At 44.6% G+C, this 26,638-nt stretch overlaps 1 protein-coding gene across 1 annotated transcript; it reads right to left on the minus strand.

The window, feature by feature from the left end:
• Positions 1-377: 377 nt before the first annotated feature.
• prickle1a (prickle homolog 1a) lies at positions 378-26,352 on the minus strand (the record flags this gene model as incomplete). Its single annotated transcript, XM_083972980.1, has 8 exons — positions 26,134-26,352; positions 6,847-7,050; positions 4,874-4,987; positions 3,839-3,976; positions 2,718-2,921; positions 2,302-2,488; positions 1,346-2,215; positions 378-1,243 (listed from the first exon to the last, which is right to left on the minus strand). Exons 2-8 carry the CDS (start codon positions 7,033-7,035, stop codon positions 378-380), a joined length of 2,568 nt encoding a protein of 855 aa, XP_083829106.1. The 5' UTR covers positions 7,036-7,050; positions 26,134-26,352.
• Between the last annotated feature and the right edge of the window lie 286 nt (positions 26,353-26,638).

Below are 26,638 nucleotides of genomic sequence, written 5' to 3' on the forward strand. Positions count from 1 at the left end.
TGTTACAAAGCATGTCATGAACTCAAGGGTATAAAAATAGCCATTTTGTTTTTTTGTTTTTGTTTTTTAATTCTACAATATATACATTAATATCTGTACTGTTAAATAAACACAGTATAGATGGTGTATTATAAATATGCATTACTCTCAAATACTTTCTTACTTTACTGCCAGTCTGTAATGCTACGGAAGCGTTCACCTATGAGGATTTTTAATAAGGACTTGTGTCTCACACAAACACCTTGGTAAATTGAGTGCTGTGAAGTATTTATAAGCAAGCAGTTGTTATTGCGTTATAGACAGTGGACAAGAGGCAGGTGTATGGCACAACTTTACCCAAAGCTGAGGAGAAGAGTTAACGGAGAGATAATGGAAGTTTATGAAATTATACAGTTTTTGCCCTTGTGACCTTTCTTCTTTTTGGACTTAGTCCGTTGGCCGTAAGGAGAGGAAGACATGCCAACCACAGGGCTGGGCAAGTCATCGGTGTAGTAGAGTCTGTGGGGCCTAGGTTGAGGGATAGGCTGACCCAAGAAAAAGCCTTCCTCCTCAGAATCAGAGGAAGAAGAGGAGCACGTGGAGCACCAGTCGTCATCATCCCCGTACAGCCCCAAGAACCTCCCCATGGCCGGACCTTGAAGCCCATAGTCTGACAGTGCAGCTGGACTGGGCTGGCCGTGGAAGGCTTGGCTCCCCTTGGGACCATGTGTGTTTCCTCTGTGGTCCATTTTGAAGCACATTTGGGCCCTATCCTTGGGCAGAAGGTTAAGAGCATTGTCAGAGCGAGACTTTCTGCTGCGGCGCCTCCTGTGGTGATGATGGTGCCGACCGGGAGTCAGCTCCTGGCCCTGCTCCTCAAAGTGGTACGCTCTTCGGCGAGTCCGTTCGCTCATAGGAGGCTGGCGCACAGGGAAGTTGCCATAGTGGCCATTGTCCACCACGTCGTCGGAGAATTTGACTTGCTGAGGCCTAGACTGTGAACGCGTCCGCCTGAGGGCAGGGAGCTGAGGTTTGGGTCGATCCTCTGGCAGAACCACCTCCTCCTCTTCTGGAACATTCTCCTCCACCTCTTCCTCCTGCTCAGATATAAGGCTTTTCAGGGAATTTGCACTTCTGTGTAACATAGAGGAGTTGAGGGTTCCCATATTACTGGTTTTCTCACAGTCCTCTGTCTCCAGTTCATGTAAGCCTTGCAGGGAATATACCAAAGGTCTGTCTTTACTATCGCCATCTACAGAAGCTCCTGGAGAGAAGAGAGAAAGATTGTAAGATATTTGCACATGGACTCAAGAACCAAACCAATGTTAGCACATAAAAGGTTATTGATCATGGTGCAGACACTCACCGGTAATATTGGAAAGAGCCAGTGAGTCCATGGAGTCTCTGACACTCTGATCTGTTTTCTTGAACTCGTCCGTGATGCACTCCAAAGAGTCATTGTACCACTGTGGCTCCTCTCCCTGGAAGCCTCCTCCAGCCCCATGATCCAGCTCCAACTCCTGGATCTTCCTACTGCTCGCTGGGCCTGGGTGGCTTCCGTAGGCCGAGTCCCCCAGTCCGTCCTGTGACTGGGCCCAGTACATGTCAGCCTGGTACTTCTTGCTGGCTAGACTCCCTCTTCCTCCTCCACTGCCACCGACGGCTTTAGAGGACTCCTGCTTCGACTTTGTATCCTTTTCAGCGATCCAGAAATCTGTTGGTCTGGAATCGTTGGCTTGCTGGAAGACCCCGTGTTCCCCAAACTTTAACAGCAGCTGAGTCATGTAGTCTTCGTGCTCGGCCCACTCCTCGACCTGGTCCTCGGGCGCCTCGGTCTCCTCGCCGCGTCCTCTCCAGAAATGCTCATCAGATAAGTTCATGTGTGCCAGCTTGTTGGTCAGGGTGTCTTCAGCGTTGCCACTGAAGCCGGGGAACTTATAGTTGACAGACGGTGAGAAGAGGAGCGACTGTCTGCACTGATCAGCCGAGCGACTGCTCTTGCCCATGCGCACGCTGCGACGGGATTCACGTGAGCGCGCTGACTGGAAGGCGGAGTCAGAGGAGTCGGAGGCGTGTACGTCTTCGCCAAGACTGCAGGCCTTGGAGCAGTAAATACGACCCTGATGCGGCAGGAAGGGGCAGCCCAGGAGAGAGGTCTTACACTGGGCACAGCTGAAGCAGCTCTCGGTGGCATGCCAGTGAAGTCCATCATAGGTCATCTGGGCATAATCAACGCCTGGAAAAAGAGGAAAGGGTTAGCAGCAGCCTACTACACTTGAGGGTAGGCAGTCATGACGAGTGCTCAGAAAATCACCATCTTACCAATGTGGTCTCCACAGGCCTCACAATACTCTGCATATAGAGACTCAAAGCAGCCACAGCAGTATGGTCTACCATCCTTCATGATATAGCGCTGACCCCCGAGAATTGTCTCGCATTCGAAACAGGAGAAGTGCTTCATGTGCCAGTGGCGCCCCTCCGCTTCTGTGCACTCATCTGCAAAAATAATCTGTGGACAAAGATGTACAGTGGGTGTGACAAAACAGCCAACATCTTTTGCCTGCCTGGCTGTCGTCAGGTTGTCTTCAAGTTCAATTTTTTCAAATCGTGGAGAATATAAGACAAATGTTATTGCTCTCCCAGAGGAAATTTGAAAGACCATAAACAGTCAGAATCTGGATGTTTTCCCTCAGCCATATTGTTTTTTTTCCTCAGTATTTCAGTCTTGCGGTTTTTACCTCATCGCAGGCCGAGCAGCGTGGTTTGAGCAGCTCAGCGTGGTGCCTTCCGCAGTGGATCTTTCCATCGTGGTAGAAGTAGATCAGATCCACCAGCAGTTCGCTACATGTGGAGCAGGCAAAACACGCAGGGTGCCAGCACATCCCAGGGCCCGCCCTCGAGGCAAACACTGCCATTTCCCCGCCGTTGATGCTTTCACCACACTGGAATATGCAAACAAGATCACATGGTTGATATATAACAATAATATATACTGTATATATAACATCTTGGAATGCACATAAGCTGTAGTTCCAAGTGATTTTGTAATATAGGTAATTACATCTATCACACAACTGCATGGACATAACTTTGGCTTTTAGCCCAAATTTGTTCCCAATGTAAAACAAAGTCAGGCACATAGCAACTAATCATTATATGCCTTCCAACTACATTTGCTATGTTGATGAGGGAGTAAATATTTGGCCCATCCGTGTGCTCCAGCCCATCATGTTGCAGTCCCACAGTGGCCAATTTATTTTTCTTTCCGACCAATGCATCATATAAGGACATGACTTTTCAATTCAGCTACAGAGACTCTGGATAGAGCGCACTGTTAAAAAAAAAAGAGTCAAAGAAATCAAGAGAAAAAACTAGCAAGGAGAAAGCATGGGAGTCTTGTGGAGAGCTACATCAGTTGGACGATGTTTTGACAAGGTTTATGGGCACCCTCTGGCTGCTCAATGATCACAGTAAATTCTAAGTGAAACACTACTGACCCACTCCAAACTACTCAGCAGAGAATAAATGTTGGTCTGCAGGGCTGCAAATCCAGCTTGTGTTAAGGGATTTTTTTTTTCAAAACCATGCGTGACACTGAGATCTTTATTTCTGTTTTCCCTTCGGGTTTTAGTTAAATCTGGGTACAGATTAGCCAAATACCCATGGAGGAGATGCACAGCAAACAGCAGCAGTGTAGCAGAAAATCTTTTTTTTTTTTTTTTCATTTGAATAAGGCTTTTGGATTTTGAAAAAGTAGACACTAGGTCCTTCACTTTAAAACAAGTTCATACCACGGTCACTCTCCCAATCCTCTCCATATTTGCAGTTGTACGTAATAGATACAAGACAGGGCACGTACATGCTCACAGATGCTGTTCAGAAGATTGCGGGGCAGCAGTTTTATTGTGCCCCTCCCCAGTGCTTCCTTCTTCCTCTGGACACTGAACATATGCAGCTCCTTCTTCTCCTCCTCGCTGAGGGACTGGCAGTAGCGCACCTGGAGGGAAGGTGGAGAGTTGCGGTTAAGAAAACCAATATCACAATCACCAATAACATTTTCACATCAGGAAATAGGTGGATTCCATGTCCTTTTCTGGTTGGCTTATGCTTTTTTTTTGTTCAAATTACCTTCTTATATCATGCTCCTTGAAATATCTGATGGCAAAGACTGCCAGCTACGAATAAAGGTTATAAGCTTAGGTGAGTATAAGAGAGGGCAGAGTGCATACCAGAGCATGCTGAACAAAGGCAACTCTTGACCTCAGCTTGCCCTTCCTACTCACCCCCCCTACATATCTCCACCCACAGTCCCTGATTGAGAATCTCATTTTTACAACAGGCCTTTTTGATGTTTCCCAAAGCCTTAACAAGAGGGAAAGCAGACGTTTACACAAACAAGGCCTGTGTTTAGAGTGAAATCAAGAAGACGGGCAACAAAGGACCAGAGACAGCCAAGTCGAACTGTGGTGCCACTGCGGTGGTGGCATCACATAAAGCCTCTTTCAGCCAGCATCCCTCTCTCCTGCTGAGCAGTCCTCGTAAAAACCACTGCTATGACAGGAATCCTACTGGTGGGGGCTCCCGGCAAACATCATAAAATCATCAAGTCAAAAGTCACATTGTGCCCTCACTACATGTCTACAAGATTGTGGAACAAAAATCCCCTAGTGTGATGTCAACGTGAATGCCAAGGGCTCACATTAGTGGGATGGCATGGAAATGGCGAGACTTTTAACACTGCGGGTTTAGCGGCAGCTACAGATACAGCTGGCTACTCAAATGAAATGGATAGTGGATCTTTGTTGTCGTCACGGTGGCAAAAATAAGAGGACCGGCTGGGGTGAATTTTCTGATACTTGCATTTACGAGCGCGCGCACTCAAAAGCATTCTCACCTCATTATCGTGTGGTGGCAGTTGATACAGGAGCTGCTTGATTCTGAACTTCTCTCCTGGACTGTTGACGTAAGGGATCTTATCCTCTGGCAAACAGGAGAAATACAGCTGGACCTGGGGGGAAGAATCATGGCAGAGAATAAAAGCCATTATGCATTTGAACACATCATTTGACACAGAGTCAAATTAGAAAGCATCGAGACAAAGGACTAGGTTTTGGTAAAACTTTGCTGGAAAAAAAAAAAAAAAAGACAAATGAAACTCACTCCAAATGATATATTCTCAAGAATGCCTGGTCATCAATCTGAACATACAGCTGGTTTTTGCCCCCCCCCCCCCCCCCAGAAGTTGAGCTTTCTAAAAACCCAAATTTACATCCACCGAATTGCTCCAGTATATTATTCTTATTATCTTGGACATAAAAAGTTTATGAAGACAAATTTCTGTTCCAAGGCACCAAAGAACCGGGACATTAATTTGTGATGAGACACATTCTGGGACAGCTCTGTGTAAAGTGTATGGGAGACTGACTTTGTGGAATCAAAGTGTCCGCTGAAGTTTTTAACCCCCAAATCATCTTCCTGTCAGAGAGGGACGAGGACACGGCAGCAGAGCAGCTTTGGTGACTGCTCTCTGGAGGGATCGTTTTATTCTCTACTGAACAAGTCCAAACAGGTCAACAGGTCAAATCAGTTTAGAGGTTGTATTTTTAAAGTCATATGCTTGTCTCTATAGGGACAGGACAAAGCAGCCTGTCATGGTGGCACTTTGACCCTTGGGGCTGGCCACTGAAAACTAAACTTTATGAGGGAGGGGCTATTACAGCCAGCCAGATAAAGAGGTGGGATGTGCTTGTCTTGTGTGTTGGGGGGGCTTCCTGCAGCTTTGACTGTCTAGAGGGGGGTAACAGCAATTTACCCTGACAATCAACCCAACGCCATAAATTATGCACATTTTCATGCTGCTATTACCCCTCATCCAGCTCCTTAGGGGCAAGGGGAACAGTCAGCTATCACTATGTTTCCCCACTGTAATGACGACCCACAATGCTCAGTTTATTCAGGGCAATAGCTGCAGTAAAGGCATTACAGTTGACTGAAGCATTTTCCCATATAAAAGGGCCCTGCATGTTTGGGCTTCAGGGTTTTTCTGTTGCTGCAAACCCATCTCTCTTTTGCCCATCACCCCCTCATTGCTTCCATGTGTGTTGTTTAACAAGGGAAGTGGGATGGAGAGAGACGGAGAAGGAGGGGAGAAACACGGCAAGAAAAAGAGAGAGGAGCGAGGGGAGAAGAGGAAAACATAGGATTTGGGAAAGTGCCACATCACACTGGCTGCCCTGCGGACACAACTAACAGTCCTGCCTGTGTTAGCGGAGGAGAGGGCTTGTTAAAAGAAGGCCCCTTGATTCTTAATCCTGCCAGCAGCGACGGGCTCGACCCACCGAGTCCTCATCCCTAACAGAGGAGTTGATAATCACAAGCAGACCTTGCCACACCGCAGTTTGTAAATAAAAACACACACATCCTGTCTGTAAGTGGCTGCCTGGTAAGGCCTGACAAGTCTGTCTCAAACAAAGGGACCAAGCAAAAAAATCTTAAGGAAATATGTTGTGTGTCCCATAGGCTCCATTATCCAGAGACTCTAGTTGGTATGTTATTCAGTAATGTGCTGAATAGCATTTATCTGGGCCAGGCAAATGGGCTAGAAGGGAGTTAGAATCAGGTCAGAGCTGTTTTTATTCTCTGTCAGGAGGATACATCATTATTCACTGTGGTGATTTGGGGAATTACTGATTTGTGAACCAATGAAAGAGGCACCACAGTTAAAGAGAACAATATAGTGCTTCAAGTCTTCTTTGTATTTGAGAAGGCCATTTCCAAACTAAGCAGGAGCTCACAACACCCTCATGAATTCCATCAACAGTGGACCAAAAGAAAATGGTCCACTGTAAAGCAGGAGTTTTTGCTCACCTGTTCGGGCCTGAGGCCGGGCGGTACCCAGGCGTACTCCTCCAGCGCGCAGCCTGAGTCGTCGTCGGAGGTGGAGCTGCGTTGGAAGCCAGAGGTCAGCTTACTGACTTTCTGCTCCATCATCAAGTCTCGCTGACGCGCCCCACCTTGGAAGCCGGCCGCCGACACTGCTGCACCCGCCAGGCTCATCGGACCCTCTTTTCACTGGAAAATGTACCAAAAGAGGGGAATTGGGGTGAGGACAGGAAGAGGAGGGAGGATTGAAGTGGACAAGAAAAGGACATTTTGGTTAACAAGCCATTACATCAGCCAGGGCCCCACATAATGCTATCCTGCTCACTCCATCTAATCTGCTTTCTCTCATGTCAGTGCCACTCCAGTGACGCTAACCGCCGGCTGAATCACGCTATCACTGCCTCTTTCATGAGGCCCACACCACCGCTCAAAAGCCCATTATGGTATATGAGCAAGCTTTTCTTGGTTCACTTCTGGTGATGAGTCGACTTCATAAAGACACTCATAAAGAGAACTTCACCCTTTCACTGCTATTGTGGTGGCAGTTAAACATGTGCCATCCTTATGTGGCTTTTTTGGGGTATAGAGGCCATTAGGAAATTCCCCGTGCTTCAAGAGGTGACGTCCGATCTCATTATAGTGACAATAACAAGCGGTTTAGCCCATCATAAATATAAATACGCACAGTGCCGGTTATATGTACGCCCAGTGACGGCCAATGTTGCGCAGACCTTCGCATTCCTTTCTCGTACTGTAATTAAGTTTTGTCGTGAACGCAAAAAGTGAGAACAACACCAGACACTGGCTGTTTCACCTTATCTATGGAGCTTAGGTCGGAGTGAGTCATCATTTTAGCCTGCTGTGGTGCTACGTCATGTAACGTCCCAGGAGGGGCCACACCACATGGGACTGGATGCTGGCTTGATCAGTTGAGCCTGAGGTCTGTATAAACACATGCCTGGCCTTAAGACAGGGCCACCATATGGAGAATGTCCCACAAGCCCGGTCTGTGCCTTCATCTCCTCTTTTTTCCTCCAGAGTGTTTGTTTTCCAACCTGCCGCAGTGAGTGTCTGATCATCCTTTCATCTTGTGAGATGGACAGAGCAATGCCACACAGGTGTAGCAGTCGGATGGGGAGGGAGGGATGGATGGATGGACGGAGGGGGAACGGGATGAATGGACTGGGGGTCGAGTGATACTCGGCTGGACACTGACAATGCAACAGAAGGGAAAAAATAGTTGGAGGAGATCAAAGACTGCCACAGTGTTGACCTACGTGTGTGGTGGTGGTGGTGCTGGTCACTAATGCATGTCCACACATTTGCAGAGTAGACATCACTGTACTGCAGGATAGACTAAATAAACTTGTGTTTAGTTGGATGAAATTACATTAAAATTACAAAAAAAACTACTTTAAATTGAATGTGCATTATGCAAATGTCGCCAAGCGGCAGCCAGTGTAGCCACAACTGACAATTACACACTCTGAGCTAATTCAGAAATGTATAAAACAGCTTACGTTAACTAATATTACAATGGCTTTGTTATACATTATAGTTTTTATTTCTAAGCAGAAGAATGTGTCATTTGTTCTTATTATTTAATGGTGGTGAGACAACATTATTTCCTGTGACATAGCACTGAGTTCACTTTATGAAGCAAACCAGCTCAAAGAATTTCATTAGTCACTGTCCAACTCATTCCTTAGCACCTACAGCTTCATCCCCTGCACTGCTGTAAGCTTTAACAGACACGGAGATGATGAATGGACGTCCAGTTGTGGTCATTTCTCACAGGACTAAGGGCCCTAGCTGAGATCAAATGGGAGCCCAGTCAGTGTCCAGCAGCCTGGCCCCTTACACCCCCTCCCTGCAGCCTCCACCCCCTATGGCCGGCAAGGGCAAACGAGGGCCGCCGAGAGACAGCTGAGAAAACCAGACGCACTCAAACGCAGCCTTTGAACACAGGGGTGACAGTAAAGAGGGCCTGAAAATCTGCACTCTGTCCTGGAGTGATATATGTGCCTGGCTGCCCTTGGAGTGTACACGCACCCTAATGATGAAGCTAACATGGGAATAGAATAGAATAGAATAGAGGGTAACACTTTACAATAAGGGTCCCTTAATTAACGTTAGTACATTATTAAGCATTAATATATAAACTAACGTGTTAATTAATGCTGAGTAATGCATACATAATGATAACTAATTACATTATTCAACTTTTAAATGTATTAACTAACTCTGAGTAGTAAACATTAATTACCTGCCAATAGGCTACATTAATTAATGTGTTTCCTAATCCTAAGTAATACATAATGATTGTTAATATATCTGTAAACAGTTAATTAATGCTTAATAATGTACTAACTAACGTTAATTAAGGGACCCTTATTGTAAAGTGTTACCGGATAGAAGAATAGAAGCTTTATTGTCATTATATCAGATACAACGAAATTGGAGATGCTACTCCTAATGGTGCATAAACACAAATACATGGATAGAATGAATTAATATAAAGCAGCAGGCATCTCATCCACAGATGACTGCTGCACACGGCTATCCTGGTCCTTACACACAGTACCATAAACACCTTGTCAGAATCAGCTTTACACACATGTACCCTGCTTCTCGTTTAGCAGCAACTCTCTCTGAGATAGTGGCATGCCAAACCCTCCTCCTCCTCCTCCTCCTTTCCACAGTGCATGTCAGGCCAGGCAGCTACTGGCTATTCATATCAGCTCATCTTCCTCAAGGACAAGTCAGTCCCCAGTGGCCTCACCACTGCCAACTACTGGCATGATCCCATCCAGGCTGAACAGTCAAAGACAATCAGAGCAAACTATGATGATAGTAGTGGCATGGGATCCATTGGCTTTTTTTTTTCTTTTTTCTTTTAGGAAATTCGTGACTGCATTGTTCCACAAAGTGTCAAGTCAGGCGGATTGGCTTATGACATGTCCCATTAAAACGCCTCTAATGTCCTGAACAATGGCGCCTTTGTGAAGGAATTCACTGAAGGCTTGTTCCATCAGGAGCCTGTTTATCTCTCCTTTTTTTTTTTCCTCCTGAGGATGTGGTGTGTTATCTCCATATACATGACAGTTAAAGCCCTCAAACCCAGATAACCTGTCTTCAGATGAGTGAGCCGAGTGACAAATAAGACGCTCTCTTGTTCTATTTGTATCTATTGACTTGCAAATGAGACCAAAATAACCTGCGAAAAAATGTGGCCTTGTTTGAGAGAAGCTAAGGTTTCACATGGGAGATAGCTAACTATAGGCAGGTTCAGTCAGGAGCCCAGAGACTCACACTTCACAGCCTCACTTCTTTTTTTTCTTCTTTTCTTTTCTTTTTTTTTTATCAGTCACAGACTCACTCATGCGCTACATTTGTTAAAAAGATGTTTGCTTTCGCGTGTTGGCCGAGTTCTCGGCGAGTATGTCTCTCACGCAGCCAAACCTGACTCACAGGAATGTCAAGGCTTGAACTTCAGCCAGGCTCGTGAAGACGAATCCAGGATGTACATGGCTCGGTGTTAGGCAAAACCCACTTCTTATACAACCACCACATCTGCGCGCATGCATGCTAATTTCTCCCCTTTGCATGTCGTGCAGTTCATTTCCTCTGACTTCCCTCCAGAACGCTTCCTTAACTTTTTGAATGACGGAAACATCCGAGCCAACTAACCAACTAACCATGCTCACGCCGACTTGCCAACTCACTGACTCATCACGTGTGCTTGGCTTTTTAAAGGTTTTCTCATCTAACAAGAGACTTATGGTTTGCAAGATGCCCTGCCCTCCTCCCACACTAACCAGACCCCTGCAGTCCTGAATGTTTAACAGCCCCTCGCTCTTTTGTAAAGGTGCTTGTTAACATGGCTTTGGGAGCTGCAGGCCCGCATATCTGACTGATCTGCCCACAGCGGGCCAGAAGGTGACGGGAGGGGGGTTCCATCAGGCTGGGGTTAAAACGGGGTGACTGACATGTATGAAAATGTTAATGTGTCTTGTTCTACAAAAAGGGAGGGAATCTAAGTCAAGGCAGGTGAAAGAAGGAAGCTCAAACATCCTGGCTTTGAAAGGTTTTCAGTGAATTATAGCTTCACAGCCTCCCACTAGAACATAGAATGAATGAAGAGATCTGTGTCTTGGACAGAAAGTGCACAATGAGCAATAGTTCTGTTACAGAGAAAGTTTTACATTTGCAACGAGCTCTGTGTAACAGAAGCTCAGCGAAGGAGTGGGTGCAAAAACCTGATTCGCCGCGGAAACAAAATTAGTATTCACCCTCAAGACAGAACTGTAGATACTCAGCATCACGTGTTCAATGCCGTGTAATCGTATTTATCACTTTATGGTGCATAAAACCTCTCACAGGACCTCATACTGCGACTGACCAATAAATACAGCCTCCAGTGACGTTTAAAAAAGAGCATTCAACAACACCTCGACCAGAGTCCCACAAAATCCAGACACTGGAGCCTTGGATTAACAACCCTTGAGAGAGCGCACAGGAAAAATAAGCAGCTTCTGGTCTGAATTACTGTCTATATTCCTCTAGGAAGTGGATGATGGACATGCACACAAGCCAACACAGTGCTCTCTGTCAGCTTGGACCGGCCCTACATGTTTAACTTGGCTGCTGCAAGCTCAGCAATGCAACATAGGCTCTAGTCAAAGCGAAAAACAAGATTTTCTGTTCGGAGTCCCCTGCTTACTTGAGCTTGAACTCAGATCAGTTTCTTCGTTTGTAAGAGAAGATGTGTCTTAATTGCAGAGAAATATGTAGCATGTTGTTGTTGCCCTCCCTGTACACATAAATCTTTAAATGACAACCTGTCAACTTCTGGCACATAATGAAATGTTTTAATATTGTTGAGGGGAAAAAAAGACAAAATCTCAGACTCCAGGCTCAACCAGACTTGTTAGACAATAAAATTGTTGTGTGAAGCAGTGTAACTGAAACAACCGAGCATCATTATACCAAAAAGAAAAGACAGAGGAAGGACATATAAACCAGACAGGAGTTGGGTTTACAGCAGTGTTGCATGGCTGGATTTCAGGTCAACTTATGGAAGCCTCCTTTTCGTGGCAGGGGGAGTGTTGTTTCAAGACCAAATGGAGGGGAGTGACATCCCCACAGAGGTCTGCACTAGGGAGACCACCTGCATGCACTGGCCAGACTGAACTAAGACTCCACACACACACACACACACACACACACATGCATACACACAACCACACGTGCTGCTGTCACATAGCAGACACTGAATACTTTTACATCCCCGTGGAGGATTCTGAGCGCAGAGTAGGAGACCACTGGAATTGGAAAAGAATAGTATTTTCATCACTACAAGTATAAGCTGCACAGACCTCCATCCCTATAGAATAAGCTGGGAATCATGCAATACTGTGATTTATAATTACAGCGTCCTCCCATGAAACTAAACAACAAAAATATTGTTAAATCTATAAAAAAAAAACAAAAAAAAACAACTTTAACATCTCCACTTCAGCCCTCACTACAACCAAAACAGTCTGTTGAGAAACCTGATTACATCTTGTTCAGTCATTTCCCTGCTGGTCTTACCTCAGTGTAGGCCAACTCTCCAGAGGCGAGCAGGAAAAAGGATCTTATTACCACCAGATCTGGTTCCTAGATTCTTCCAAAGCCTCTGGGCTCCATATCTATGCAAGATCCTCTAGAGCTCTAATTCCAGGACAGGAGCAGCAAGCAGTCAGCCTATAGTCTAGCAGAGCTGGCTGGCAGCACAGCAACAGCCCATATCAGAGCTGAGACTGGAAGAAGTCAGGGAGATGTCTGTCTGAGTGCGTGGGAGAGAGTGTTTGAGAGGGGTGTGTGCGCGTGCGTGTACATGGAGGAGCTCAACCAGATGGTCATCCCTCCCTTGTCTCTCTCACCAACCATTCCTCCTCCTCCTCCTCCTCCTCCTCTCCCCCCCTCCTAACCTCGGCCCGGCCCCCCTTAACCCTCCGAGCAGCCAGTCACGGCAGGGTATGGAAGGAGCGAGGCGTCTCTCTCTCCTCCGCTGACCCTCCCCTTCAAAACTTCAAACACATGCTTCCAAATGAGAACCACCGGTAGAGCTCCAGTTCACAGGAACTGCGCTTTTAAAGTAGCACATCAGTGATGGCAGAGCTCGTTTCACCACACCGACCGCCCTGCATCCACAACAGCTTTCGCATGACATTCTCCTTTGTCCTTTTCCTATCAACAGCCCAGACATGTGGGGAAAGTGGTGAACATCACAGTGAGTCTTTGGTTTATCTGGTGTTGGTCTCTCTCTGTGTTTTTTTTGTGCCCTGTAATGCCACAAAGTTTGCTGACTACAGCTTTATGCTTATAGAGTCTTTGTGGGCTCGAGTGAACAAAAGACACTTTATTTTATCCAGCCTCCTGCCATCGACAACATCCTGACTCATCCTCACATAACCCCTCCAGTGACTGAACATGATGTCAGCGACTCCGAATGAGACGATCGGACCTTTGACACATAAATCACGCAAATCCTATATCGCAAACCGCACGTCTGTTATTATCAGCTTAACGTTGTCTACATGAGGGTTAAAAACGTCCAACATTGTACGGATCAACTTAAAAGTCATACAAAAAGCCAACATGGGAATCTGAGAAGTCATACTGCAGTAAGAGAATGAACATAATAATGACTGAGTTCAATGACAATGCTGCAGAAACTATATGACGACTATTTTAGAAAGAATTGTAATTGTTTAATGTTAAAATTTGTCCATCTTCTCCAATATGATGGATGACACTTTTGTTTAAGTTATGTCTGAAATTTGTATGGGACATGTTTACTTTACATCTCTAATTCATATCCCTATTGAAATAAACCTGATATTAGTTTATATCCAGGCTTCCTGTTCTGCCTTAATCATGTAATTATATTATATTTTGTACATCTACTGAAACTCCCTCAGGAGGACACAGTTGACCTCTGCCTCTCCTTCACCTCTGCAGGAATGTCAAGACGTGCTTCTCTTCCTGTTGCCTTAGAAAACAAAAGTGACCGGTTTAGGTCAAACCCTGGACAGTTGCACCTTTTGCATCCCTTTGCAGTTGTTCGGTTGCAATGTAAAAGTGTTACTTTCCCCCCAAAAGGACCCATTTTACAGCGTGCATAATAGCTACAACTCGATCCCTTTCTGTGTGAGGTTTTGTTGTGGAGCTTTAACATACTTTAAGACTGTAAAACAAAGCAGTAGAACATTTTACTGGGAAGCAAGGATTCCAATAAACAGCTAAAATTGCTTTCTTTATAAACATTTTAGCAGCTGTGTTAATTTTGTGGCGCTGACGTCAGGATGTAACTCTGTGAACTTGAACACATGCAGGAAGCATTTACGCTGTGGGCTTTTTAAATGAGCACTGATATAACAGGGTTCATGAGGTCACACGTTATGTAGTTCGTCAAAAGTGCCTTCAAATGACTTTATAGATGGAAACAAGAAAAGTTTTGACTTTTTAGCACATATCCACAGTAGATTCAATGCTATTCTGGTGCACTATCCACAGTCTGCTTTTATCATGTTATCTATTCAGTCTTTAAAGAAAATGTTTGCCAAAAACGAAGCGACTATTTTTTAGTTTAACTTATCTGTGGATGACTGACAGCCTGACTAAGTGTCAGTTTCCCCGTCCTCTGCCTGCCCACACACCTCACATTCACATTCACACCATTTAAGTGTTGAAATATCACATAGTGGGTGGTAGATGATGACTGTATTTTCTCTGTCATTAACATTTGATATAATGTTAAACTTAGACCTGTAGATGTTCCCTTTAATAAAAAAGGAAATCATCCAAAGCAGAATAAAGCCAGTGCATGTTAACCCCTGCATGGTGCTTGTACTGTAGGTGTGTGTGTGTGTGTGTGTGTGTGTGTGTGTGTGTGTGTGTGTGTGTGTGTGTGTGTGTGTGTGTGTGTGTGTGTGTGTGTGTTGGTGGGTGTGTGGACAAAGCCATTGTAGCAGCCAAGGCCAGGGAGGAGAGGCACCCTTTCACAGCAAACCTCAGGCTTTTGTGCTGATCCAAAAGACTCAGCGGCCTGCTCCATTAGCAAGTCTTAGAGGGGAGGGACAACACAGCATCCTGCCATTGGGTGGGAGGAGGGGAGAGGGGGGGCATTAACTAAATGCAAAGCTAAGAGAAGCTGGACAGAAGTTGCAAACCCTACTTGGAAACACCAGCATGAGTTAAAACAATTACTCCTAATAGGATCAAAACATAGAGATGAGTGGCAGGCTTATTGAATTTAAACACATTGACGACTTAATTTTCCTTAAGAGAGTAAACAGACAAGTTTAACACTTCAGAGAGACAACTGAAGTTCAAATGTGAGCTCTTCTGAAATCGCTTAAGAGAAACAATGACCTTTGACAATGAACTGAGGAGTGGACAACAAGCTAAAGTGGCCTGTGGATGATCTTTATTCCCCCCACTGGGAAACCTGCATCAGAAAAAAACATCCTACGCCCATAACGTACATGTGACTATAGTTAGAAGTAACTGGCTGCACAGTTCAAGGTTCACCTCAGATAGTTGAATAATATAAAGATGGACAAGTCACGCATCCCTGACCCTTGACCTCAGAGAGCACCAGATGACCCATAAATCTATGGCCCCGGGGTTTTACGGCCCCATTCCCCTGTCATAGGCACAACGACCTGAACAGCACCTCACACCTGGTCTGCACCTTCTCACCGCTGTAAAAAAACAAAAAAACAAAAGAAAAAAAAAAAGCACCCTGCGCTAGCGGCGAGGTAGTCCATGACCAGCATGCCCTGACAATGACAGGACAGGGATGAGGATCATCAGAACCAACAGCCAGATGATAAAGCTGCATTCTTCTCTGGTCCAAACACGTCCTTGAAGAAGAGCGGCTATAAACACAGCCGGATACTATGTATCCCTCACAGTGAGGACGTAATCTCCACTGGCTTTAAATGAGTCAAATTTTGCTCCTATAAGACATGTCATAAAAAGTGGGGCAGCACGGGGGCAAAGGGAAGGTCAGTCTCTAACTTGCGGTCGTTGATGACCATTGTTGAGGACAGCTCTCACTGGTGTGTGAGCTTCCTTATAAAAAGTAGGCATTCTCAAGGTTTAAATGACTTGCCAATGGGTATTATCAGGACACAGGGCCAACAAAGGCCTCAGTTATAAGGCCAATAAAAGCCTATCACTCTACTGTAACAACAATCCTTTTTTACGCCTTGAAAGAGAGAGGAAAAGGTCAACTGGTGGAGCAGTCAGTGCATTGATATTGACTTAGCTAGATTGGCGCTGACAAACTCAGGTCAGACTGTGGGCTTGTTAGCCATATAACCCTCACATAACCCCCTTTTTTTTACTGGTTCACTCTGACACATTGGAGGCAGCTGAGGCCAAAGCTTAGATCTGAGCTTAGTTTCTGACACCAGACATTTGTAAAAATTAAAGAGAAATATCTACTCACTTGAACTCTGACCTCACTAAAGATCATGTGTTTCTTAGGAAGAAATCAAAATTTATTGGGCTAAATTGGAAATGAGAAATGATGACATTTGCACTTTTCAACTCTTGACTGAAAATCTAATTTTCTAACAAGAAAAGATCATAATACCTCCAAAGTCTACAACCAAGCAGTGTGTGTTCAATTAGATTACAGCATGTAATGGTATTGTATAAAACCAACGCAGTGATTATTAAGTAGATGATGTCAGTTTAAATGGTCCTGATTTCATGGATACAATCAAAGAACATATCGATCCATTTATTCCTGCTTTATTAAATTTACTGTAACCCTGTTGTGTGTAATGTGATACAACACGAATGTCCAGTTTTTAACCTGTAATACATGACATAACACATCTCTGTACACAGCCTGTTGTCAGCCCACTGGTGCTTTCTCCACTTGATCATAAGTACACTGCTCTCTAACTGCTTTTCCAAACATTGCAGAGATGTATGATCGGGACGGGTCATATTTCACCCTCAATTTGACACCCTCTCACCTAGTTGTAAAAGCCGGACCTCATTGGGAACAATGGGAAGTGGAGCGACAGAGCTCCCGGGGCTGTTAAAGAGAGGAAGCCCCTTTATTTGAGGACACTATAACTCAACAAAAGCCTGTGGCTGTCTACACACAGAGTGGGCTGAGGATGAATGGGCTGCTCTTACACTACACACTTGCACTGTCAAAAGCACTGGATCAGCACAGGGCACAGCCTGTCATGTGTGGTCTCCATGGACAAACTGAACTGGTTAAATATAGACATAAAATTACAAAACACTTTAAACACTTTAAAGGTCCAGTGTGTAAAATGAGGGGAAAACAGTGGCATCTTGCATCCCGATTCTATTATTTATCTATTAAATAATTCCGTTGTTTATTTGTGAAAATGAAACTCTTGAAACGTGCTCTCTGGTTGGTTGGATTTTCCATTCCATACAAACATGGCGGCACAAGATGGTGACACTCCTTGCTATATGTATAAAAGAAGAATTATACGGCTATTAAAACCAAATAGATTTCATTTAGCTATTATACACTTATACATATTCATTGGTAGTATATTCAGATTTTGCCAATAAACCTCAGCAAACATTACACACTGGACCTTTAAGCCTGTAACTTTCTCTGTTTCTGCGATTTAAAAAAAACCCAAAAACATCTCTTTAATAAAGTTTTTTTTTTCAATGCACAGGAAAACTGTCAGGTTTTCCATGCTTTCTTTTCTATGTAATGTGAAAAGGCTTCATCACTCCTGTAGTAACAGCACCCCATCAGTGTCCAGGTTCAACACTTGCAACTTTTCAGACTACATTTTTAGCTTATGACCTCACGCTTTCACAGTCCAACTCACACACCACTTAAACCTCACACGTCACACACACATCTGGGTTTCTCTCCTCAACTTTCCTCAGAGTTCAACAGTATATCCTTCATATGGCAAGAAAACTATTTCCTGTGTGTTTCCAGCCCCGGGCTCAAACGGACACATGAATGAGCCCGCCGTAACAAAACAGGCGATACTTGGGCAAGAGTGCTACGAGCAAGTCATTGAAGACGGAGAGGATGCAGTCAAAAAAAAAAAAAAAAAAAAAGAAGAGGAAAAGTTGGCAATTCCCACACGTGGAAGCATTTTCCTGGGCTGCACGGCTTCAAAAGGCAAACCGTGGAATCCAACAATACTCTAAAACAGTTAAGAGCTGCTCAGTCAGGATCCCACTAATGATTAACATTCCTGGAGAAACACTCCGTTACAGTCTTTTTAGAGCGTTCTAATTAAACACATGCTCCACTGCCACAGCACAGAGGGAACTCTGAGCACCGAGAGCCGGGATGCTTCTTTCCAGCTCTGCTTAATTGGACACAATTTAAGTCATTAAGGTGGTAGTAAAAACAGTAGAAAGAGCAGAGGAGAGGCCCAATGATCTCCGCTGTAAGGCTGCCTGTTGCTCTGATGTTGTTGACCCTTTCACCTCCTCATGTGACTCCCATTTGAATGTACAGAAGAAAAAAAAGAACTTACTTTCATGATGAGATGATGATGCACCACTGGAAGTTTAGTCCTCGTTGAGGTATTGTATTGTTTGAATTTGATACTGGATCTGAGATCATTCATATTTCTGAAAAAAGGGCAAAGAGGGCATGTGTGCATGGAGGCCCTGCATCTTGGGAGGCGAGATTATCTGCAATGATCTGTGCATCTGTTTCTGAATCGGTTTCTCTGGGTCCTTTGTGGCTTTCAGCGCACATTTTCATATTTTGATATATCATCTGCAGATGACTTGTTGACATCATCTTTTTTTTTTTTTTTTTTTTACAGTTGGAGTGAGAGCATGCCTCAGGCAACATGGCCTACATATTTGTGCCTGATAATCATTTGGCTCAAGATGTTTGTAGGTTTAATTCTTTAAAACTGGTCTGCAACAGTAAAGGGACAATCTGTATGTGCTTTTAAGTTCACTGTCATGGGAGTTATGTTTAGTATCTGCTGCATGCTCATCTCTTATCATTCATCCCTACAAACAGAATAAATCTACATTGTAAAAAAAAACTGTAAAAAAAAACGGTGATAGCACTGGCAGCAAATAAATAGACTACATAGAACTACATAGAATAACTGTAAAAATACAGAGTAGATGTTACAGTCAAAATTCATTAAAACACAGTGTATTATACTGTAGTTGATAAATGCCCATTTTACTGTAAAATGAGATATTATGTCAAAGAAACATTGAAAACCAAATTGGAAATAACCATCCCAGTGAAAGTAGATGTCATAGCATGACGTATAGATGGGTCAATATTGACCAAGGCCAGCTGAGGACATGTCTTGCAGAGCAGCAGCCTGAGGGCCCACAATGGGCCCACTGAGCTGACACAGAAACACTTCGTTTGGCCTCAACAACCTGACGGCAGCTCCCGGTGAGAGGCCGGTTCAAAGAGCCGCGCTTTTGTTTGCCATGCTCGCACTGTCTTCCTGTTAGGGGCTGGGCTCCCTAAGAAAACAAGAGCAGTGGCTCACCAGATGTGTACATCTGTGCATGTGTCCCGTCCGACCGTGGGCAAACACACACACTTGACCAAGAATGTTTTATGAGGTTTGAAAAGGAGTAAAAAACTTTAAAGGGAGCTCGGAGTTTGTGAGAAGGATTATTATTTTTCAAAACACATAGCTCCAGTCTGTCACATGTTCCTTCACGCTGGCTGAAAATGGTTTGGTGTCATTAGTGTGAGCTCAGTATTAGCAGCTCCAGAAATAACACACTGACGCTGACCCAAACAGACGTATTACATGTGAGGTTTCTAAGAATAAGCGTCGCCCTGGAGGACTGGTATCCTTAATTGAGGGGGTGATAAGGCAGCCAGGTCTGTCCTTTTTTTCCATTCCACACACATACATGGTGCCAACACACAGACACACACATGAATACACACTGTCACACACAGATCCCAGGCACTAATGACCCTATGTCTGGGCTGTATATCTGTTAGACCGGCCCAGGCCTCCTGAGGCCTTCAGATTGTAGCTCACTGGACTTGAATACACACACATTCACACACTCACAGTTCACACACCTATCCTATCAACCACAGACCGTCTTTTGTCCTCCACTTCTATTCCAACGTCCATCTAAGAATTACAAAGTTGCATAAAGAGAGAGAGAGTTTAATTGTGCAACATTCATATTCATATTCAGTATGGGTGTATGAGGGAGTAAAAGAGTTTCATGTCATAAGCTAAAATATCAATATTGATATAAACTGGGCCGAGTGGCACTGGGAGGGAAAAACTAAAAGTTTATAGTAACCATACTCCATGTTTTGTAATTGTTGTAACTACAGCATTTGTTTTATCTTGTAGGCTGAATGAAGTCATCAAAACACCCACGCATGTTTATGTATCCAGTACATCCATACAAATATTAATGTACACTGAATCCCATATTTTAAATCAATCAAATGATGCACTTTTTTTTCTGTTTTGGAAACAGATGTTTCTGATATCATTCTTTCAAGAGACAAATGAAAATCAAAAATTGAAGAATACAATGTTTGGTAAGAAGAAAAAAGAATGAACTGACAGAAAGAGCATGTTTAGAATGAAATGTCAGTGTACATCTGTGTATCTCTTGTGAGTGAGTGCATCACCTCGGTTACGAGTCAGTTTTATTGATACTCATTCCAATTCAAATTTAGTTTGTATTGAATCCTGCTTCGTGTTCTCAGCATATTATTTGCACAAGAGCATAAACAAAACCATGTTAACCAGTGAACATTGTATTTTGAGATTATCCAGGTGTCTGTACGCATCATGTGTCACAGTGAGATATTTTGTCATGTTTTTGAATTGAACGTTTGCTGTTGTGTAGCATTAACTGATTCCAGTACATTGCATGGTTAAATGAAATGCATCAAACTATTTTTGCTGTGTCAGTGAACATGTGAGCACTACACTGCTTTGTCACACTCTGAATTGAGAAACTAATGAACATGTCTGTCAGCCCCAATGCTGCTAATCAACAAACAGGATAATAACTGTCTCTAATTACACTTAATTTGTGTCAATGTGCAACAACGCCAAAGCCACTGAAATGCTTGTCATACTGAAATGGAAGGGGGATCTTCTCTTTATAAATCTCAGCACTGTATTGGAAATCTAGTAGAGTACAGACAGCTGAATATTCTGGAAGATACTAGGAATCTATTATATTTAGCATTTTATGATATGGGAATTGGACAAAAACTCTTGAAAACATAAACGTGTTTCCAAACCTGATTAACGACACAGTAAAATATGTCAGGATCAACATGTCAGCGTAGAGATGTTTTGAGAGCGACTGTCCCCACCATCTGCAACTGTAACCTTTCCAAAGATTCTCAGAAAATACCTTTGTTGTAAGTCCAAAAAATCCCTTACCCTGCGGAGTCCATTTTTAAACCCTATTGACCTTTTCCATATCATCCACGCTCACCGACTCCACCCCTGTGACAATGCCAACAGGGCCGGAGGAACAAGAGCCACAGGAAGGAGAGGGAGGGGAGGGGGCCGAGGGGGGGGTTAGGGGTGTTTAGCATATTTCCAGCCAGGGGTCCGGAAAGCTTTGGCTGAATCCCCTGTTGTGTGCCGGGGAAATGAGCTGGGCTTTTTAACGACTATCTCAGAGTAATATGTTTTCTTTTGCTTCTAGCCCAGCGATGCTGTGATTGCTTGGATGGATCCCCCATAGATGTTTGCAGAGGGACAAACACGGCCTCCTGCGGGCGGCCATGTTTGTGTCAGGCCGGGTCAGGACAACTTTCCAACAACTCCACGGCTGAAGCTGCTGACATTTTTGCTATCATCACATCTGTTATTCCCCCCTTTTTTATATCAAAGACAGACATGTTGATAATAACCGCCTTTGTAGCACTGCACCGTGCTTATTACCCAGTATTCATTCGGAGCTGAGCATCATGCCTATACATGGTGGTGATAATGAAACATGTGTGTCGGGGGGATGGCTTTCATCATCGCGGTGGTCTGACGGTTGGTCCCGCAATTATGCCGTGTGGTTACCAGAGTTGTGCTGGGGCACTGAACTCCGGTGTGCTAGCCAAACCCGTTTCCCTCTAACATCATCCTGCAGCTCCTAATAAACAGGGCTGAGCCTGGAGGCGCTAAATCACTAACTACCTTTAATCACTTTAGAATAATGCTTAGCATGTGGATCCAATGTGTGCCACCGCTCCAGGCAAATCCCACCGACTCTCATACATGATGCTGTTTGAAAGATACAGGCGGGGAGAACTTCTACCACATGGCAACACACGCAAAAGTTATAATCTCTCCCAGCAGACAGCAGCATCCGCGGTGGTTATCCGCTGTCAGCGTAACAGTGCACTAAATTTGACCAATCCGGGGCCACCGTCCGCTCGAGCCAGTCAGTGGCCCGGTGCCCGCAAAGATTCTGGGACCACCGGCGTTCAAACAAGCCGTATTTCATCCGAGCCTTCTGCCAACCTACCACAAACAGTTTACAGTCAATGGGCTCTGCTCTCTGGAGTTTGTCTTATGGCAACCCGACTCCGTGCCACATCTCTCCATCCAGGGCCATGAAAGACTGGCGTCCTCTGACAGCTCCTCACAACACACGGGCCCTGTCCCGCTCTGCTTTTAGCCCCCGCTGCGGTGAGCTGGACCACGTCTGGGGATAAAAGGCTGCCAGAGTGTTTGGCTTGCAGGCGATTTACATGGACGCGAGGGTGATTCATTTCTAGCTTTTGCACAAACAGGTCTCTGTGTACATTTCACTGGTACTGGCCTTTTAAATCAACAGTAGGAAAACGTATACAGACAGGCACCGCGACTTATATTCTGCTCATTCACACTCGGCTCACGCTCACCGACACCTACAGACGCACACACACACATATATTAGGTGAACACTTTGTCTCTGTCCATCAGACACACACACACACACACACACAACATGCCCCACTGTTTATGTCTGAGCCTGGCTTCATGTCTGTGATTTGTCTCCACCTCTGCTGCTCTTGCTGGGCACTAAGTGTGCTAATGTTATAGCTAGCTGCTCCAGATGAAAGCTGCATTATTAGCTCAAAATGCAGACCTATGCTTATCTGCTGCCCAGTCCTCTATCCCCCACTTTTTAACTGTGTGCTCTGGTATTAAAATAAACCATTAACATAATCCACTTTTACTAAAGCGAGCACTTGTAAACACCAAGTTGGTCGAAGGGGGATCAGAACTGTTTCCATTGCTGCGGCCAAGAAAAATGATGATAAGGCCAGCTATTGTATTCCACTCTCACATTCACACACAACATCCAGAACAAGCTTTTTGATTCTATTAATGGCACCTTTGATTCACTTCAAGGCTTTGGAAACCATGTGACACGTGGACCTGCTCCAAAAACACCACTTGTAAATCGTTTAGTCTATAAATAACTTTAATCATCACAGAGAATTCTCACCTGCAGCAGATCGTTGAAAACATAAGCTCGGCTCACATCTCCCCTAACTCACATGCCTGGGCCCGGTAGATCATCTAAACATTAAATAAGCGCAGCTGTGAATTATGAGACCCGGGTTTTAGTGGATAAACAGTGTGCCAATGCATCAAATAACATTCACAGTGAATGTATGTGTATCATTTATTAGGAACGATGTGGCAGCTTGTCGGCCTATCTGCCCTATAGGCAAAGTGCAGTATCTGTAAAAATGCCAAACTGAGAAAAACAGCTTTTTGTGTTTTTCATTGTCAGGTTTAGGCATCAAATTATGAATAACTACTGTACCAAGTCTATAATTGAATTAAATGTATTTTGTAGTTAGTCTTTCTGGCTTTGTGACCAATTTTGACCGTTTTATGGCAGATACTACAACTTTGCCTTGGTTTTGGTGCAGATACTGCACTTTGGCTTGGTATTACCTACAGATACGGCACTTTGCCTTGGTTTTACTCCAATTGAATTATAGAGTAAATTCTAGAATGTAGGGAGTACAGTTACTCTTTGCAGATACTGCACTTTGCCTTGGTTTCACAGTGCTTTTTTGGATGGACAGCAAAATAAAAAGCCCAATAACACTGGAAATTTTAGCAGTACCAATATCAAATTCTACCAGATTGAAGAGAATATGCCACACTTTTGATTGGTCAAAAAAAATGCAGATACACTTTGCCTTTGTAGGGCAGCTATGTGCCCTCATTCAACTGTAGGCCACTGGCATCAATAGAGTCTCATAGGGCCTATACACATCAGTGTAAAGGCTTAAAGGCCAACTGAACCTGTCTACAGAATCTCTTTAAAGCTTTTTTTTTTCTCCTTACACTCACATGTAAAAGGAGTTCAAGTTTTTAACACAACACCACTGGTGAGTTTGTGTGACACCCAGGCAGTGAAGCCGTCTACCTCCATTCTAGCCACTAGGTGACACCACCACCTTGGTTCTGTTCTCTGCGCTCCCATCCCTGTATCTCTAAACCCCAACACTCAACTCAGACTATTTGTTTTTTTTCACTTTTCTTCTCATCCAGTGTCTGGACAGATTGTAGCGCTGTAATCATGGATGTGTGTGTGTGTGTGTGTGTGTGTGTGTGTCCATGTTTGAAAATAGCTCCTGGAGCTGGTGGGTTCCACTTTGAAGTGGCGTCGCTGACACTGAACAGAACCTGCAGCTAATCTTCCCCCTTTGTGCTGTTGAATTGCTCCAAGTTGCAATCGTATTTTTCAAAATCCTTTTTTTTTTCTTGGATTACCCCACTTTAAAATCACTTCTGCAATCTGGGTATCCGATGTGTCTACATACAGACCATGTACAGACCATCCTGGATCCGCTGCTCTCACTTCAAGGCATCTAGCTGAACTGTCCGAGCATCGGCAGTGCTCTGTTTTTGTCAGCTGTGGCCATAGTGACAGATTTCAGGCCGGTCTGACTTTGCTGATCCAAGTCCAGCCCCCCCTCCCCCCCCCCCCCACGAGACCAAGCACAGGACTTTAATGGCTTATGGTGATGTTTACTGTGCTCTGTGGAGAGCAAAAATTATTATTGTAGACAGCCTTGGTTAAATATAACAGCGCCTGCTCTCCTGTGCCTTACAAGTTTTAACGCTTTATCACAGCTGAGAATGGGGATGTTTGAAACAGGAGGGTGTGTCATTGTTGTCCAAGGGAAACACTTTTATGGCATGTTTAGCTCTGTGATAGGTCCACGAGGAGTGATGAACTCAATCAAGCAGCTTTTACTTTCCACAAAGAGCTGACTCCACTGCAAAAACGTGCATCAACTAACAACTAATTAAATCACTACGGCTCACTATTGAAACCACCCAGTGGGTATCTGCTCTATAAGGCAGGACTATGTGCAGCTCACACTATCAAGAGGATCAACACTGACTCAAAGAAAAACAAGCAGGCAGATGTGCTCGTTTACTTTATTTAAACAGTTAAAAGTCTAAATTTTAGATGCAACGAATCTACCAGTTTCTTTATTTTTTTTGGTCAAGTCATTCTAATCTTATCCATCAGTTAGAAGTGAAGAAAGTGAGAGTGACTCTTCGCACTGTCTGTGGCCGGGCTGTGCGACCGCATTCTCCCTCACTCAGCACACACTCCTGACAGCTATGGAGCCCTGCAGTGGCGGACAGGCAGCGGTCACAGAGCGCCGACCAGTTGTCACCAAAGTGACAGGCGACAGCTGAGTCCATACATCTGGACGCCCCCGGCCCCGAGGACTCCACGCTCCCACACGCACCACGTCTTTTCAAGTTTCTTCAGCGTCACAGAAACGAGGTTTACTGTGGCTACACGGCGCGCAAGGAGGGGAGAAAGTGAAACGTGTCTGTGCTGCGTAAAAGCGCAAAGCAACATCGTTGGATGAGGAGATTAAAGCCGTAGTTTCGTGGCTTATTGAGGCTGATATGAGTGGCCCGTGACCTTTAGAGAATAGCACTTGAGTTGCTGGGTGTTATACGGGTTGTTTTCCCACTGTGTGTTGTTCAAGTGCTGTTTGTTTTTCTCATTACAGCAGTTGATGTCAGTGCGCATTTGTCTTTGTCCCTGCACCATTTTTTTCTATTTGGCGTCATTTCAAAGTGTGAAAGTTGAAAAATAAACTTTATGATTAAAAAAAAAAAAAAGAAAAAAGTCTAACATAGGCCTATTTAGGAACTGCCCGAATTAATTACAACTATGAAAAAGAAAAAGAAAAAACTGTCTCGGTCCACTCACCCCCCAAAGCGCTCAGTCGCAGTGAAACGGGTATCCAGATCCAATATTCCTGAAGTGAGAAAGGCGATTCACGCTGCGTCTCATTGGCATCGGATGAAAAGTCCAGAGAGGGTGCACCACTGCGCCTCGAAGCTGAACCCGGAGCTGTGCAGAGAGCGATAAGCTTAAACCCCAGATACGGGCTGCATGGGAGAAAGAGAGGGAGAGCCAGGTCCGACTTCACCCACTGTCACCACATCTCAGTCATTTCTGTGGCGCGCGGTGCGCTATGGTGGTGCTCCTCTCGGCGGTCACAGTGAAATGACATTAGCGGTGCGCCCTGCCTATTGGCTTAAACAAGCGGCCCCCACCAATCCTGGAGAGACGGACCAGTCTGGAGCCCAGCGGACAAATGCTCCTGTGAGTTTAACTCCTGCTGCTGCTGCTGCTGCTGCAGTGGAGGAGTTGGACGAGAGCTGTTTGCGTAATTTAAGTGCTTGGAAACTACTAAGTGAGTTGATCTTCC

The sequence above is a fragment of the Trachurus trachurus genome (genome assembly GCF_905171665.1).
Source record: "Trachurus trachurus genome assembly, chromosome: 6".
Lineage (NCBI taxonomy): Eukaryota > Metazoa > Chordata > Actinopteri > Carangiformes > Carangidae > Trachurus > Trachurus trachurus.